Source organism: Anticarsia gemmatalis, chromosome 10, assembly GCF_050436995.1.
Source record: "Anticarsia gemmatalis isolate Benzon Research Colony breed Stoneville strain chromosome 10, ilAntGemm2 primary, whole genome shotgun sequence".
Classification (NCBI taxonomy): Eukaryota; Metazoa; Arthropoda; class Insecta; order Lepidoptera; family Erebidae; genus Anticarsia; species Anticarsia gemmatalis.
The window spans coordinates 8,735,109-8,753,559 of record NC_134754.1 but is presented as its reverse complement, the minus strand read 5'-3'; the positions used below and the strand labels follow the sequence as shown (position 1 = coordinate 8,753,559).

The 18,451-nt window shown below is 33.1% G+C and overlaps 1 protein-coding gene across 4 annotated transcripts in view; it reads left to right on the top strand.

Annotated features, from left to right (window-relative positions):
- Window positions 1-18,451, top strand: part of LOC142976081 (fibroblast growth factor 17-like) — a 107,016-nt gene that overhangs the window by 81,372 nt on the left and 7,193 nt on the right. For all 4 annotated transcript variants that reach the window (XM_076119298.1, XM_076119299.1, XM_076119297.1 and 1 more), the window contains one exon: window positions 9,919-10,045. In XM_076119298.1, the coding sequence (XP_075975413.1) occupies window positions 9,919-10,045 (127 nt within the window). The remainder of the gene's footprint in view (window positions 1-9,918; window positions 10,046-18,451) is intronic.

Sequence of the window (18,451 nt, the reverse complement as noted above, 5' to 3'; positions counted from 1 at the left end):
AGACCCTTGTCCAGAAATGAAACAGTCGTGGGTTGAAAAAAAATCAGTAAATTTAAAATAATTTAAAATGTTAAAACATATTAGTGCGTTTATATTGTATTCACTTCCTGTTTCAGAACAGGTGAGATTGCAAATGATTTTAAAATAGACATGAGGTATTAATATTCATACAACAAATTGCGGACAATTTGAACAAAAAATACATATGACATACATATAAATAACAATAAGAAGCTGTTAATCTGAAGCGTGACCAGTTCTTATCTATCTACTTTATTATGTCAACAGGTTTCGAACATAATACATTTTGTGCCACTAATACACTCTCGAACACTTTATTTAGCATAGACCATAAATTTAAAAATTAATTCTCAATTAATCTACGATAAAATAAATTAGCTGTGATCATAAAATTTATTAATGCTATGAGAAGTTCTGGTTTAATTAAATAAAAATAAAATTAAAGCTTTAAGGTTATCGTGTAATCATTAAATTATAATTTATGTTTACAACGTCAGTCTATAAAATTCGCTACTGTATCATCGAGCGCTCATGTTTGGTTAGTTAACGAATCACAACCAATCATTGTGCTTATGTAATAATTATACGGTACGATATCTGTCTAAAACACGAATAAGTAATATTTCATTTTTAATTTTATGCCTAAATTTTTAACGTAGACATCTTCCGCGTCTACTTCCTACATACTGTCTAGAATATTTTAGTTCTGAAATCTTAACATAGTATTTATAAGAATTATAAATTCTGATAATTTCCTGCCGGCTCCCAGACAGCTAGATAGTTCAAGTCTTTACATTTACAACTCAATTATCCGACTCAGTATATAACGGCGCACACTTTATTACGATTAGCACTATTTCTTAATTCAGATTTCAATAATGAATTAACATGAAGTTTCCATTTGCCTAATTCACATATCGCACGTAGATTAAGCACGCTCAAGTTTGTGACATAAACTAATTTACGTAATATGTAAAAAGGTCAGTTATCCGGTGTAAAAGGATTAGTAATTTCAATCGTAGTCATCATTTTATTCACATTAGCTAGGTGTAATGAGAAAACGTCTGCCGGTTAGACGTGATGCCTACACGACTCGTTTCAGTGCGGTAAAAGTTCCGAGAAATACCAACTAGCCACTTGTAAAATGATAAGTTTATAGAATCTACGTAAACGGTCACGTAAGGGACTAATAGATTGTGTCTTACGTTTGTCTTTTTAATAACATGTTAGCTAACTGACAATTTTGTCTAGTACTAAAATTGTCCTTTTTGTTGCGCCTAAGCATTTTTCAGCTTCAAGATTCGTAATTAATACTAAAGATAATGCAATTATACCGTGTATTCGTTCATACATGAGTACAAAAAATCACGCCTTCTTCCTCTGACTGTAGACAGAGATCACAGAACGCCATGGTACGATCCTTACAGACTTCCTTTGCTTCATTCACATCCATACATCTCGTTACATACGCCCGCTGATTACGAGTGCTACTATTATCACAATCGGGTATTAGTATTATAAAATAACTATTGGTATTAAACTTCCTATTAGTTAAATCACAAACCTATTTCCTATAATATTTTGACGTTTGATTCCCCACAAGTACTTATTATCTCGTCTCCTTGTATTGTTTACGTTCAAACGTAAGAACACCGTGACCGATTAGCGTTTACATACAAACAAACTGACGCTTTATATTCTTGTAAAACATAAATATTGGAAACCTGTTTTTTGTGTTTGCACAAGTATGCCATTAATGCCGTCCCTGTCTGTAGAATCACATACATTTTACTTTATAACCTTAGTTATAATGCTGGTACATTTGCTTAGCATAGATTTGTTTAGTCAGAAAAAAATTGCAAAACGTAAATTTCGGTAGAACATCTCGTTCGTATTATTTAACCCCTCTATGAGTCTTGTTTTGATCGCTTTAGTTAGATCTGATTAAACCTTGTTTTGATCAGACTTTGATTAGTTTGCTTCCATTATGTGGCTTCAATCACTTGGCATTGTGGACTTAAGACCTTACAATTTTGGGAGGAGACCGTGCCCAGCAGTGGGACATTAATGGTTTACATTATCTTATTGTTATTAAAAATCGGGCGGGACTGTTGTTATATCTTTGTTTTAAACCTGCGCCCGAAGTCTGGAACATGTGCAGTAATTTGTAAAGGTTATATTAATACAAATACGCAATATTCGAAACCAAAGGACATGCAACTTAGTTATTCCTATTTTAGTAATTGTAATAATAGTGTGGGTTCCGCATTCGTGGACACAATCGTCTCGTGTCGACGCGATGTCACGTCACTATCTGACGTACGACATTAATAAATCAATCCATCTTCCTTACAATTAAATCACCAATTATTATCAATATTGTTACATTATAATTTGTTATTACCATTATTATATCAATAAATTCATCTATATGTTCTAATACATGTTATGGTTCATCAATCACGATAGTTCTTTAAAAACAAATCCCAATTTAAAGCAAGATATCAAAATAAGATAGATATTGTGCTAATGCATTTATTAAATCAGTAATTTATTTATTTATCTGAGAAGGTATATAAAACAAAACATAGTACATATTAATACTAATAAATGCATTTGTCTTCAGGTATTTGTTAATTTCAAGTATTCCTATTTCTTGCGTATTTCGCGCGTCTAATTCACTAAACATAACTTTATCCTCAACGTTTCTTACTAACTTGCATTTAAGCTACAATTCCTTGAACGTAGCCATGTATGTATCATTGGAATTCGTACAAATTCAATAGGTATTTGTTGTAAATATGTAGTTTTTGTGACGTGAAGGTCTAAGTACGTGACCGCGCGGAGGTTGTCGTAATTATCACACGTCGCGTGCTCACGATTAAACGTAACTGTGTCAAAACATCATCTATTACTGATTATGAATATAGAAAATACAAGGCACTCGTTCATTTGCTATTACGCAGAAAATCGAGATCAGAGCGAAAGACAAAACAATTTATACATTATGTGTAAAGTATTTTTGAGTTTCATTTAGCTATGTCGATCACTCTACGCGAACTATCGACTTTATCGAATGCATGTATGTAAAAATAAATATAGTTACGTTAAAAATGTCCTTGTACATGATAATTAGGGTTAGTAACTCAAATAACATTATTGTTTTCATTATCATATTTTGCGATACCATATCAAAATTCATTACATCCAAAATTATAATTTAAAAATATACAAATAAGCTTATCAGTCATTTATCGTTGAAATGGTCTAGACATGCAATCCCTACCTTTATATTATGCATTTATAAAATCGTAAACTCAACTAATATTCGTCCGCTTACCTATACTTGTAATAAAATCTTTTCTCTACACAATAAAGCTCGATATTTGGGTACCTTAGAAACCCAATGAACCATGTACCTACTCATTGGTGATTTTTGAAGTCAAAGAGATTTTATTACAAGCTCATACATACTATAATGCGAAAAGACTTTTTCCCCGACCTAATATGATCGAGGGTTCTCTCACTGTTGGTCCGTACGTATATTACAAAGTACGCGCATCATACAACTATTTAGCTAAGGCCTATCATTTGCTATGATTACATACGCAAACACTCCACGCTGATGAAGAAATTTGCTCTTATTGAATACCCCTATTACGAGTTTTTCAATTATAAAGCCTGCTATAAAACATGGAATATGTTATTATGCAATAGATTGCTTTAACTGATTTTCTTTGAACTAGGTTTTAAATGTCTAAGACAAATTTGAAGTTATGATATGTTTTAAGAAAACATTAATTTTTTGTAATATTTTATAGATACACGTAGTATCCAATATAGTTAATTCTACATTGCATGGGCATATACATACATTGCTATTCTTTCACAAATATTTTGGTAAATTCCACGAAATGCAAGAAATAAGGGCAAGAATTTCACACTCCAAAGTCCAATCAACTATTGACAAGATTCATTAAGAGTTGATGATACGATAATCGTTCTGAAACACGATTTAGGCCATCACTGATTATAAAGCAAACGTAGTAACTAGCATAAGTAGTCGCCTTAATGAAACTCACGCGGTGACCGTCGTACACTCAAATACATTTCTATTATTTTCTATTGACAAGTGTTGCAATATCGTGGCGGATATTAATAAGCATTTCTACAAGTATGACGCAAGACAATGTAGAATTTTGTCTGATGGACTGAATGACTACGACATTCTGTCGCCGATCGATTGTTTGGAAAACAAATCACCACGTGGTCGGTCCCGTGATTGATGTTACATTAATTGTAAGCTTTGAAGAATATCAACGTTTTTTTCGGTTATCGCTTTTATTGCTTTCGTACAAGGACAAGAGTAATAAAGAATGTACCGATTGTATGATAAATTATGTCAGGTTCAAAGTTCCTAAGTTCAACAGTACTAAAGTAGGTTTATCAACTCAAGTACAATGATATTTCAGTTTTTGATAAAACAAAACCATGTGGTTTAAGAGCGATCGGACTTTGTCAATATTACATAACTTAGTTGATGTCGTATCTAAGTCAAATATATCAAACTTTGTCCATCTATTATTTCATTGATTAACAATCATTAATATACAAATGTATAAATCACATTTATATTACAACATAAGTAATTTCTTTTACGCAACAACTCCATATTAGGTTGTTTAGTTCAAAATTTATCTATCGCCCGGTATCGATTGACGTACCCGTGTAATCGATATGTAAACGTTTCGATATAATAAATTGGGCAACGTTTGTTTTGCATCCAAATCATATAAGTATCGAGTAAAATATGTCTTTAGCTTTGAGGAAAAACAACCGTAAAATTGGAGTAGTTTTGAAAGATATTATATTGACCTCATTTTCCAATAGTGGCGTCAACATGACATGATTTTTTATTATATTTTCGTAGTGTCTTTAAGAAAAAGCTTAGAGATATGATAGCTAGCTATAAAAAAAAACATAATCTCGTAAGTCGGACTTCATATAGAAATGACGCAAATAAAAACTAAAAATACATTTTAATTCTCATCACAAGGAATTAAAACTTAATAAAATAGTTATTAATTCTCTGATAAATACGTAAAATGTACAAAAATGTCGCTGGACGGGTTCATGCAGCTAACGGATCTGCGCAAATCACTTACACGATTTGTCATTTAGCACTTGTGTGATCCGCTTCACCGATACACAATCTCTTTTTTAGAACTTCCCTTATTTGGATTTTCATGTAACCGTTTTGCAATACTTTTCCTTACACTGTGTGGGGTATCCTTAGTGATTCATTTTGCCGTGTCAAAATATAAACGTTTACTTGACTCGCGTCCTATGTATAAAATATCTTACTACGTAGATTTGTGAGCACAGTACAGTGGATTATTTAAACATTAATGACAATGTTATTATATTTTGAGTTTTATTTCGTTAAAATAAAAGCATGTGATTGAGAAGATATCTCAAACCATTTTCATATAATTTAGCTCAAAAACTTGCCTACGCTTCATATCAAAATAACTCGAAAATAAAATTAGGATTTTAAGGAATTATTTTTACTTAATACCAAAATTTTTGCTGCTATATCAAATTTCGTAAGGCAAACTTCACGCCTATATTTATTTGAATAAAAAAATGAAGTAACAAGGTTTACTTACATTATCATAGTAAAACAAATTATCAGGTTATCTTGTCGCGTGTGTGGCCGGTCTAATCCATACGTAATGAGCTGATGTTGATAAGGATTTGGTAACTATACAGTCTTCACAATGACATTTCACTTTCAGCCTTAATCTCATTTCCTGATACCTTTTTACCTAAATATTATTATCGCAGCATAATTTATTAATATTTACTGGATAAAAAAATATATCGAACTAATATAGTGCCTATTTATTCGAAAACAATGTGACACTGAATAAAAATTCTCGTGAACAATTCTAGGGCAGTTAAAAATATGCTTCTAATGAAAAATGACGCCGTACAAAGTTGTGTAGTTACTAATATTAAAACACTAAAATAATGATTTACAAATCGGTATTTAAGTCCTAAACACACACTTATAAAAACTTGACATTATAGCGGTAAATTCATATACAAGAAGACGATAATATCTAGATACTTAAGGAAGTCTGTCTTTGCAAGGAGGTTTCGAAGTACAAACTAGAGCTTGCACTCAACAAATGTAAATGTGACATACGATGATATTATGTATATTATGAACCAGTGAAAACTGCGAGGACGTTTCACTCACTTTCTATTTCTACACATGTAATAAGCCATCGAGTCGCTTTGTCGGTACTATTGTACACCCAAGGGACATTGTTTACTGAGACTCCACTTCGAAATACGGAAATAATGATAATTTCGCAATAGATTATATAAATAATGTCATTAGATTAGACCGTCTGTGTACTGTCTAGGAAAATATGGCTTCTATTGTGTGTCGAGCTGTTTAATTAAGTTGACATATCGACCACAATAGTTAAGGCTTCGTTGATTAATTAGAGAGGGCATTGCACTACCAAATAAAGACGTATGTTTTTGATAGCACGGAATCGAACCAGGCTTTTGTCCTTGGATGGATATCCATCACCTACTAAGTACTCGTTTCATGGTTATTCATTGATATTCTTACTATTGCGTTTGTCAAATTAAGTCTGTCAATGTATTCTTAATCACGATTTCACTTAGCCAAGGTTCTCAACAGCCTAAACGATTGAATTCTTACATACAAACAGAAATCCTCGTCATACGACTTGTAAGATGATCATAATCTTACATTTATTGCTAACGTTTTGTAACAATATTATCCGAACAAAAAGCGCCGTAAATCCCTCTATAAATTTGGATAAACCCACATTTATGTACAGACACAACAACGATAATAAGAAAATTGTTGTCATGCTTTGGACAAAATGTAGGTACACCTGTATACCTATTATATAAAATTCACCTAGAGACTTAAGAAATGGCTGAGTCATTTAAATCTACTACTTATAAAGCGAAGAGAACAATTAATTAAGCAGCAATTAGGAAAATTCGATTGCAGTTATTATAACGAATAATGTCTTATTAAAATTTTGTAATACGTTAAAGTCTTCATAAACAATAATACAGTTTGTATGAATAATTAAAATATCGATGGAAAAACCAAAACAATCTTAGATAATCTAAAATCTGAAATTAACTGAAGTTTCTAGATTAAGGAAAATCCGCCTGCCGGGTGATTTGTTCCACAAGCCTTTACGTTACCGCGAACTCATAATAATCTACTCCACAAACCACTCAAAGGATCACAAGCGTATATATCTACATATTTATTCTGCTATTCGCAGATCACTAATTAAATACCTTCACTAAGATAACCCTTCGGAACGATATTGGTATTATCGAACCGTGAAAATTTCCGATACACTTGAAGCCGGATAGTTTTGGTTTGGTTGACATGTAATCGAGCGGCAATAATACGTTTGCTCGGGTCGGAGGAGATAAGCCCAATGACAGTGCGATCAGTGACCTCCAAATAGAAGATAATTGCATACGTGGTATCGACCTTCCTCTCAACACATGTGCCGTAAACATGATTCGCTGAAATTGATTGTAAAATTAAATGTTTGATGAACTTTGTGAATGAAAGTTCGGATGTAGCGTTTTGATAGCGACCATTCCACCAAAAATGCGAGACGGATTTTATTTTGCAACTAAGTATGAAGTTAACATTAACAATTAAGATCAATAATATTTTTATTAAGTCGAAAATCCTAGCAATTATTTTTTTTATTGGTGACCCCCAGGTTAAAAAATAAATATATAATAGCCGCTACTAACAATGATTAGCTTTACAAATAGAGATAAACTTCAACGATACGATAATATAAATTAATCAAATCGGCTTTCTCAACATCTGTTGGTTTCGAGACGTGTTACTAACTAACAATATTAGATATGATATCTCGATTAATTATCGTAATAGAATCAAGAGTATAAAGTTTATGTCTCATGATGATACAACCATTGAGATAAACACACTATTATTTATTTACAGTAAATATGATTACAGTTTATTGCCGCCGGCGTACTTCTACGACTGAATACCTCGCCGCTTTATTAAACATCGATGAAACATAATTTACTTTATTTTAAAAAGTCTTTGTAAACTCCATTACCATAATTAAGTTCTCCATCGTATTTGGAAATGCGACCGTTACTTTTAAGTATGACTCGTTCTGACGTGTTATGATTATGTGTCAAGACTTTTTTCAACCAAAAAGCATTTTCTGTTAATTAAAGTTTCGTAATGTTAAAGCTCGCGTTGTACACGTATCTACAAAACTAACATCGTTATCTATCTCATTTACATTTACATGTATTGGTTTTACTAAATCGCTACGGCCGCGACAACAATTCGTATAACTTAAAACATTAAACGCTAAAAAGTAAATGCGGTATTGTTTACAAAAAGTTGACGTGAAATGCAATATGGCTGAATAGTGACCGCGTCGCGGTAGCCTATGCTTTCCCACCTGAATATGACACCGGTGCTACAGTTATAAAAGGGCCTAAAACAGTTGAAGATATATGTGAAAAATCAACTTTGACGGACATCTAAATAGGATTTAATATCGCCTAAGCGTCGAAATCGGAACCCTCAGTCAGACGGATTAGCTGAGCACGGCTGACCCATTAAAACGATCGATTGTTTCCTTATTGTGGTGGCTGCGACGTAGGGCTCTAGAAATAATTACAAAATTCAATATGATTATAATACTAGATGTGTTTTCTCTTATTGCACGGAAGACCGTTTGATGTATGCAAGAATGTGAACCAAGATTATCATCAGGAAGACGAGTTTGTGCGTTGTTGACTAATTAATACATAGCCGTGGTAATATAATCAGCTGTGAGTGACCAAACAACAACACCAGACGGTCGAGATGAGACAGTTGATCGTCGGATCTAAATATTGTGTTGCTAAAATTAGAGGGAAATTTCGTCGTGTTTCGGGGTTAACGAGTAAAATATTCAACATCTCAACTCGTGAAGTTCGCAAGGTCATAGGAGATAGGGTTTGATCAATATCTGCGTAATGAGGTGTCGGTCGACACTGGCGCCATTAAAATCCCGGTGAAAGCACCAACAGAATAAGGAAACTAATTTAAACGACTTGACACTAAGTTGTTAGAGTGAGGTGGGATGGACCACACGCAGCAGAACACTCTAAGACATTTTCCCGTAGCATCAAAACTTTCGTTTAAGTACGCGACGTAATGAATCAAGCATCATTTAGCCCCTCTATGTCGACGGATACGAGCAAGCGGCAGCAACGTACCTAGTACATAATAAAATATTCTTATGATAGTTGCATTGATTTCCTGAAACCGAATATTATCATGTCTTCCTGTACGTCACTCAGCCATGTTACGTCACTGGTGATGTAGTCCAAAGTCGACCATTAAAGTTATGAGTATTCGTACTCGTGAGTAATCCTTACGTAAATCAGTGTTTTATAGTTCTACGTTATCGTTCCGCCGATTTAGCGTGACCATCATTCTGTTTGAACGTCGATAGCGTCGAAATATCCAGTCCTGGTTTCATTACGATCATACGCACAAAATGTCTCAATAAGTTAGTAAATTTAGTGGCTGTAAGTAATCTTGCTAAATGTTTATTAAGAGATCTTGTCGCGCTTGGTAATTTTCATAATTATCACCCTTACAAACCTGATTCACGATAAGCCGGATATATTAGAATATTTCAAAGCGTCTGTGAATTTATTCCTGCGCTCGATCAAATTGAAATCTTATCGTGTGCTGTTCGTTCTTCTAATTGTGCAATAAATTAAGTAGTTGCAGTGTATTACATTGATGGTTTTGTTGGTGTTTAGGTGGTGATCTGCGGTGCGGTGCCATCGATGGTCCGGTCGGTTCGCCTCTACAGCCAGTGCTCCCATATGTACGTCAACGTGTTCCCAAACGGTACCATCATGGCTCGCTCCGATGGAAACGACCAGCGTAAGTACTCTGCTTTATTTGTTTAATTTACTATTAACTTTAGAACCAGCCTTTAAAGAAAAATCGAACAAGTTAACTCCGAACAGGAAAATTGTGAATACCGTCGGCTAGAATGTAAAGGAATATTTTGAAGCTGAATGGAAATTTTGTTATCCTAATAAATGGCTAGAACTAATGTTACGCATAGACGGACCTTTATCTCAGAGAGTAGGTCAAGGGACCAAAATATTGCCGTTAGACACAGATGCGTCATTCTGCATTAACTTTATCAATCTAGAGTGACAGTACTGTGCCTAATAACTTAAGCATCCGATAATATGTATAAGTGGTTTAACAGACAATAGTTTTAAGAAAAATTCAAACAGGAAATGGTAAATAGCAATGCATTATCTGTCCCAAAATCTAAAATTAAACATTGATAAAGATATGACTGATTAGCAAAATGTTATCGATTACCTTAAATTGAAGTATTTACAAGGAGAAATTACACATTTTATTTTATGCAAGTATATGACTCAAGATAAAAGGAAAAGTTGTAATAAAACATTGTTTTTGTTTTTAAATTGTGGAGTAATTTAGGTCATTTGAAAGAAAATGTACAATCCTAAGTACTGAAGTTGTTTACTAGTAATTTGCTACGAAGATTACCTAACAAGGGGCTATCTACATAGAGATCGCTACGCTGTTTAGCATATCCTTAACAATAAGAAAGTACGGTTAAATTCAGGCTCAACTCATCAGTTGGTCGTTTCGCTAACACAGAAGAAACTCAGAGTAATCGTGTAGGGGCTAGACGTGAGAAACTGTAGGAATATGTCAATACTTGACGGGTCAACGGCCAGTCGCTGCAACAGGTAGACTCCGTGCGATATAGTAACGGGTACGCATTGCTGCACCAACGTTATGACTGTGAAATGTTTAGCATTTCGCGTATTTGTATATTTTTATATGCTGCGGTCATGGTAATTTTATAAGCAAGAAAGTTTTGTTTGAAGTGTGCAGTGGGTTAGGAATGTTAGTGCGTTTCGGTGTGCGGCAACGAAAGTAGTTTTCAGAGATCATTTTGTTGTTAAGTTTAATCTATAAAAACGAATTCGAAGCTTGAATCTAAGTTAACTTGTATTTATTTTTTAATTGTTTATTTGAATCTAAATACTTTTTTTATTTAGAACGTAAGCTTTTAACCTTTTTTTCTATCGTTATTTTTCCAGCCAGTTAAGTGCACAAAACATTAGCAAAAACTCCTTCGACATTGGCGATAAATCGAATGCTTTTTTATTTGAACAAGACTTGGCTTTTAAGCTGGGCTTGGCAAAGTGAAGGGTCTCACATTTTTCTATTATTTGATGAAAGTAAATCTCGAATATGTAATACTATTACTTGCGAATTACTTAACGTTTGTTTAAAAGGCGCAACTTTAGCTTTCACCTTCCTTATTTCACACTTCTGCAATTATTAGAATTATTGCAAGCATATTTCGCACTAAACAACTTTTTGTGTGAATTTCGTAATGTTATCTCATTTGACTAATACTTTCTTGCGCGTATTACTTAATACATACTAGAAGCGTGTTGGATATAGGATGTAGGAACGTGCCTTTTTGAATGTGATTAGTTCATTAGTTGTCTGACAGTTATGTCACACTAATACCGATTTTCAGAATTAGGGATACTGTATGGGTTTAATTAAATGCTCTGATCGATATGGTATGATTGCATGAAAAGGGCAATTGAGATAATTATATGGATACGATCTTATTCTGTGTGGACCCGTATCTTAGGGATGAGTAATTAGTAAGAGGTAAAAGATCTTTGTCGGGAATCACAGAAAGGAATTTGATGATTGTGAAATATGCAGGCACATTGTGTGGCAGACTTTTATCTACTTATTCAGAACTCTACCCTGGATTATGTGCTCAATGTATTCAATAGTAAGGTCTAAATTACTGATTAGCATATTTCAAGTAGCTGTGTTTATGCAAAGCGTACAATCTTCGTATTGTGAAGTTCACATTACACGATCATACACTCTCACTAGTGACCTAATAAAGACATCGTCATTTCGTATCAGCATTTTGACACATAATTTAATTATGAAGACATTTGCTTTATAACTTGTTTACAATTATTGCGTAAACTTAGTACATTTAATTACATTCCAACATCAATTACATATCGAATCTTAATAATGTTAAACGTTACTTACATTTTTTACATAACATCAATAAATAATACAGAGCGGAAAGCCATTAATTTAGTATGAACAATAATCGCGTGAGAATAAACATTTATTTGTTGCCAGAGTAAAAAATTTAATCACTTGACCCGTGTTAGCATACGTGTTAGTTGTGAAGCAATAAAAGAAACTACACAGCCAATATTAAATTTAACGATTTAATATTGCATCACCAAAATAATCCGATCTGTAGTTGTAGTATTATTTTATAGAAAATCCTAATGGAATGTGGGTCTCGTTATTTTGGGCGGTCGTACTCGTCGGACACATTGCACCGCCTACCGCCGAATACCGCGTGAAATATGTGACGCTTTTTAATTAAAATTAGATTCGAAGGCACTGATAACGAAATTTAATTATTCCCATCGTGTTAGAAAAAGCGACTGGTCGGCAACTAACGGCAACAGTGCGGATGCCGCGGGCTTCAAATATATTTTATTTTTGAAAATGGAACTCGGTTAAATATTTATGGAGCTGTGTCACCTGAGAACTGGTTTGTCGTAAAACAAATTGGTATATTATTCCACTAATACAATGTATTTTAAAATATAGAGCAATATTTAAAATACGTTACATTAAATATTAGTTTTGTTTAATTCATGACACTCTTTTTGATAATATTATACGAGAATTTCGATTATTTATAGCTATTGACTTCCAATTTTTTCTAGATAATATTGTCAGTGAAATAACTTGTCTCAAAAATACAAAGTCGAAAAACTCTTCAAAGGAAACCCAACTTAAAAATTTAGTAACTCGCACGGTGGTTTATTTTTTGTGGCAATTCATCGAAAGATTGTTTGGCGGAACGAAAATTATATGAAATCAATCGACGTAGGCGGTGCGGCGCCTACCTAAATTAAGTTGTTACCTTTAAAACATAATAATAAAGGCTCATAAGGCCCTCCGTTTCGCAAAAAAATGTACCACACGCACAGCTCTCAATAATAATGTGGTATCATCTAATAGGGAATTAATAATGTAATTTGCGCGCGCATTTTAGAAATAACAGGCATTGAAAACGTTTGGATGTTGTTTTTATTTTAATCAATTACTTTTTTTTTATTTCTGGGAATGTTGACCCTCGAGAAAAACAACAAAAATATTTTTTACAACAATTTGTGGCAATTATAAACGGTTGTTTAACGAAGAACATTGTTGATAAGGTTTGATGTTTTGTTAACATGTAGGTAAGTGGCGTGACTTGCAGACTCTTTGGTGTTCTTTTTTCTGCCAAAGATAAACAAACAGTATGCCAGTAGTGCACTTATGTGTTATTTATGTTTTTTAATTAATCTCCATTGTATTTATATTTCGAATAAAAAATATACAAGGAGTATATCGAGCCAGACAGACAATCAACGCCCTCGATTAAACGTAAATGCGTATAATTGATACTTAAGATAATGACGCGATTGATATTAATTACATAAACATATTAACAATATTGATTGATAAAAGAAATGCAAACTCTATACAAATGCCAAGAATAAAGACACTGTATTTAAAGGATTATGAGTTTATCAAATAAAAAATAAACAACGAGGTCATCTTAGAAGACAATGTGTTAAATTCCACAGCAAAATATTATGACACTGACAGTCTTAATAAAAACATTCGGTCATTATTATCAATTGTGGCAAAATGTATCATAATTTTTATTACGTATTTCAATTAATGTGTTGATAGGAATTTCAGACGCATAAATTTATCAAAATAGCAGACGTGCGGTTTATCTGTCCGTTTATTGCTGTACATGTGTTCTACAATTGCTATGTGGGTGGTCCCGCGTGTTTGGACTTAATGTCGCGAATAAAAAAGGGTGTTTAGTAAACATGCGTACTTTGTATTACTTATTGTTATTATAAAGGGTACGTTGCGAAGTTTTTCGGACATATTTGGCTTGATTTCTTGAAATCGCTTGCGTAAATAAGCATTACTAGACGGATTATTTTGACTCAGTGAGGTCGTTATTGAAAATAAATGGGTGTTTCATTTCGGTTAACAGGTCTTTCATTGCTTTTGAAAGTAAATAATCCTTTTAAGAGTAAGTGGATACGGCAAGAATTTTAAGATATACTTTATTTAGGTGACTGCTCTGCCATCTGACCCAAGAATTCTTTAGTATTTTTTTTATATATTAGTAGTTGTCTAAAATAATTTTATTTGTAAATTATAGAGATTCTAAGAGAAAAAGAATCGGTTACGAACACTTTATCGTATCTGTGAGAGTTTGGCTACATTCGACGTTTATCAAAATATACATTTGACCTGATTTCGATTGCCGCGACAATCCTTTACTCGACTATATCATCCGATAACACAATGCAATCCAGATCACCCCTATTTAAATACTATTAAAGATCATTTTCGCTCGCATGCAGTACATTAGTGAGTTTGTCGATGCAATATTGACATAGTTTTTGGTAACAACATCATGGATACTCCTTTTATGTCTAGATTTGTCTGACATTTTAGACTAAGATAAACGTTGCTAAGTGCCATCTTCAGTAACTCTACGAAATGTTTAAGGTGCAACTTTATTACGAAATCCATTATCTCCAAGGTTTTTCAATTTAGAACAAGAATCACGTGAAAACCTTTTATTTTTAAAATTCGGAGTGATCTTGTAGTCATATAAAACACTGGCTGCAAATTATGTAGGTAGCAATAAATTCTATCCTTTATGACATACAAATATTCTCATCAGTCTAAGCAACGTGTCTTGAATCCACAAACAATCATAGCCTGGAGCTGTTATAGTTTAATTATTTTAATTTGAAAGAAACTTTGCTTCTTCTACTGTCTTTTCTGCGAAGAGCACTGGCGTAATTATGACTCCTTAATAAATTAAAAAAATAAGAATTTTACAAAATTAAAAATACGTGTCCGAATTTTGAATCCCTTAAATCGAATTACATGGTTTAATCAGAAAATTGTTTAATTTAAAGAAATATTTGAGTATTTCTAGTACTTAACGGTACCAAATTTTCCACTTTCGCACTTTCTTGGTAGGCATCCAATATTGTAAATGTATCGGGTATATCTCGTATTAGTGTCATTGCCACATAGTGTTTGTGGTCACATAATCTAGTCGGACTAGACGGTAACTTGATATTCGTATCTAAGCTAATGTAATGTGTTGGTAGCCTTAGGATGCGATTAGATACTACTTCGTTCACTGTGCGCGTTGAGTGGAAATTATTTTAATAGTAAGTAATAAAATATATGGTATTTTAAACATACTTATTTTATTATTTTCCAAAGTAGATAGATTAAAATAGAGATTCCAATGTATAAACTTTAAATATATTGAAACGCACAATTGTTGTATTAAGAAAACATAAATGTGCTTATCTCCAAACGACAGTATAGAAATCAGAGAATAACACTATATCTGTAATTCTGTCCATAATATTTTGCATTTGAATATGTATTACACTACTTTAATAGGTAAAAATAGCGGCATTTAAATATAAATTCCATTTAAAAAGCGTGTAAAGAGAAATTGATAAGGAAAGTTGTAACGTATTTCAGTACACGTGTACCTACGGTATTATGAAATCACAACATTTGTTACTAAAGATTACGTGCCTAATCTTAGATTTCATAATGAAATTAGTCACTCTCACGTGATTTTTTCACTACCGTATTATAACGTAACGTTTTATTTTAAAATAAACCGTTAATAATTAAAACTAAGCAACATTTTATAGTAGACTCAGGGCCTAACCTCCTCGTTTGGAAGGAGACCTCTGCCCTGCAGTGGTAATGGTTTAAAAAGAAACATTTTATATTTGTTTAATGTCGATGCGTTGACAAAAATATTGTAGTACAAGATTAATTTAAGGATAACAGCAAAACAAATGTTTTCATTCGTATTTTTTGTTACCACGGAAAACTGGTAGCCGATGACATTTGAAGTATTTGACAATATGACTTGAATGTTTGATATATTCAAATAGATACATTGAATTATAAACACTTACAAAACCGTCGATGTGAAACCGCCTCAAAATGTCAGGATTCTTGTAAAGTAGGTAAACTGTGGTACTAGTGACGTCACTATACTAGTACGCTCAAGGAAGATTGACAACTATGACAAGGAAAAGATGTGCGAAGGCTTTATTGCTTGGAATCTTCAACATAATAGGCGATTACTTGCATAGAATAGCTTAGAATTATTTATTCATATGATTTTATAGACTTACTGTGAATTATTATTATTGTCCGTTCGTTTTATTGCTACATGTATTTTGTTGCAATTAATACATATTTGCGGTATTATTGTTTAAGTTTACATACTAAGTGTTTATTGGGTACCTACACTTTTATGTACTTACGTATTTTAGACACAATACAGTCATATCAACACATTAAAGAAGTTATGTTCTTAGCAAACGTCAACGCTAATGTCTTCTTAAACTCACACTGTTTATAGTTCTCGACGCTCTATGATAGAGTTGCAAGTCTATTCTGAAATGAAAACTAGCTAGCAAAGGGCATTTGTTATAGATAACAATTTAAATAATGTGTAATTAATATTAAGCAGTAAATATATGAGCGTAACTTAATCATCTCAACTTTCAAAATCTACGTTATTTACGTTAAGAAAAAAATGCGGCTTTTTAAAGTGTAATAACCAAGTACTTAGGTACATTTATTATATTAAAAAGCACAGCCGTGGGATATCTTAATACGAAGTGTTGTAAGATTAAGATAGAGGCAGACTAAAGGATTTCAATACTGCAGGTAAATCCCTGTTTACAGTGCCGCTGACATCCTGTCGCCGGGAAGGCGCTAGCGCGTTTCCATTGTACCGTGGGTTTTCTTTAAATTGTTTCCTCTCTCGCGGTTGCCACGACAAACGCATTGTACACTAACATCATTTAAAGTGAGTTGTTGTTGGAGTGTTAATATTATAGTACTATTTATCAGGAACAATATAGTCATCGCACATTATAAAATTATACCGATGTTCCTTAAAACAATAAAAAAGAGAGGCTGGTTATAACGATGTTTTGATTTTTGATGATAGGAATGAAATACATTAAAATTAAATCTTGTTATTGTAATAGGTACTCACTTTCAGTGTCACTTCAACATCCTTCCTAAAGGTCACCATTGTACCATGACTTAACGTAGCTCGGTATTTCACGTAACAATTTCCCGTCACAACAACGAAAACACACTGCAGGCTACCGAGGAAGCGTTCAGGAATTTAACACAAGATTCCCGACAAATACTTACCTACCGCAGCGAGCGTATCCTGTCGGATTTGGTCAGATTACACGCGTTATCCCTCTCTTAGTACGACTTACATACGTTTATACCTGTTTGTCATCAAACAACTATGTTAACTAGGATTTCGCTTTATCAACAACTGTAATTAGTATGTGGCAGCGGCTTGTTAATTAAAATTTGAGTGACGTTTACAGTTTTATTATAGAAGGTTATACTATAATTGCTAAAATCGGAAAGTCTCATTACGGGATCATGGATAGCTTCCTCATTTTCAAAAAAATATAGCCTAAAAACTGTTAAAAATTCAAAGTCAAACGAAAGGTGTTTTTCTTAGTTTAATCGATTTTTATTTTATCGAAATCTCTAACATATGCGCCTATGTCAGCTAACTATAATACTTATACTTATAATAATTGACCTATATCAGGTCTACTGCTGGATTCAGCTCTCCTCCCTGAGAGAGCCCTTGACACCTCCACGGTGAACAAGTGCGTATTGGAGAGTTTAATACTGTCATTGATATTACAGTTCAAGTGTCACTACTTCTCATTTTATAAGCCATTCCGCGAACTGATAGAGTAATTAATAAAGATAATCATGCAAATGGGTTCGCGGAATGTAAACGGTAGTATGCGATTGACAAGAATTGTCGGAATCTTGTGATATGAGAGCTTAAGATGATAAAGATTAATGTGAAATTGACACTGTAGGCCTAGTATTGTATTGTTAAATATTTTTTGTAATATACTCTTACTGACTCCCGCGTGCCGACTAGCGTCCTCCATTTAAGTAATTAAAAGTTGAATTTTTAAAATTAATTATGCAATTTTTTTCTCAGATCTTCAGAACTAGCTTCATGCTGAATATAAAAAAAACTGCTCGGCAGTTTATCCTTAAAATTGTAATAAACGTTCGCATTTATATTTA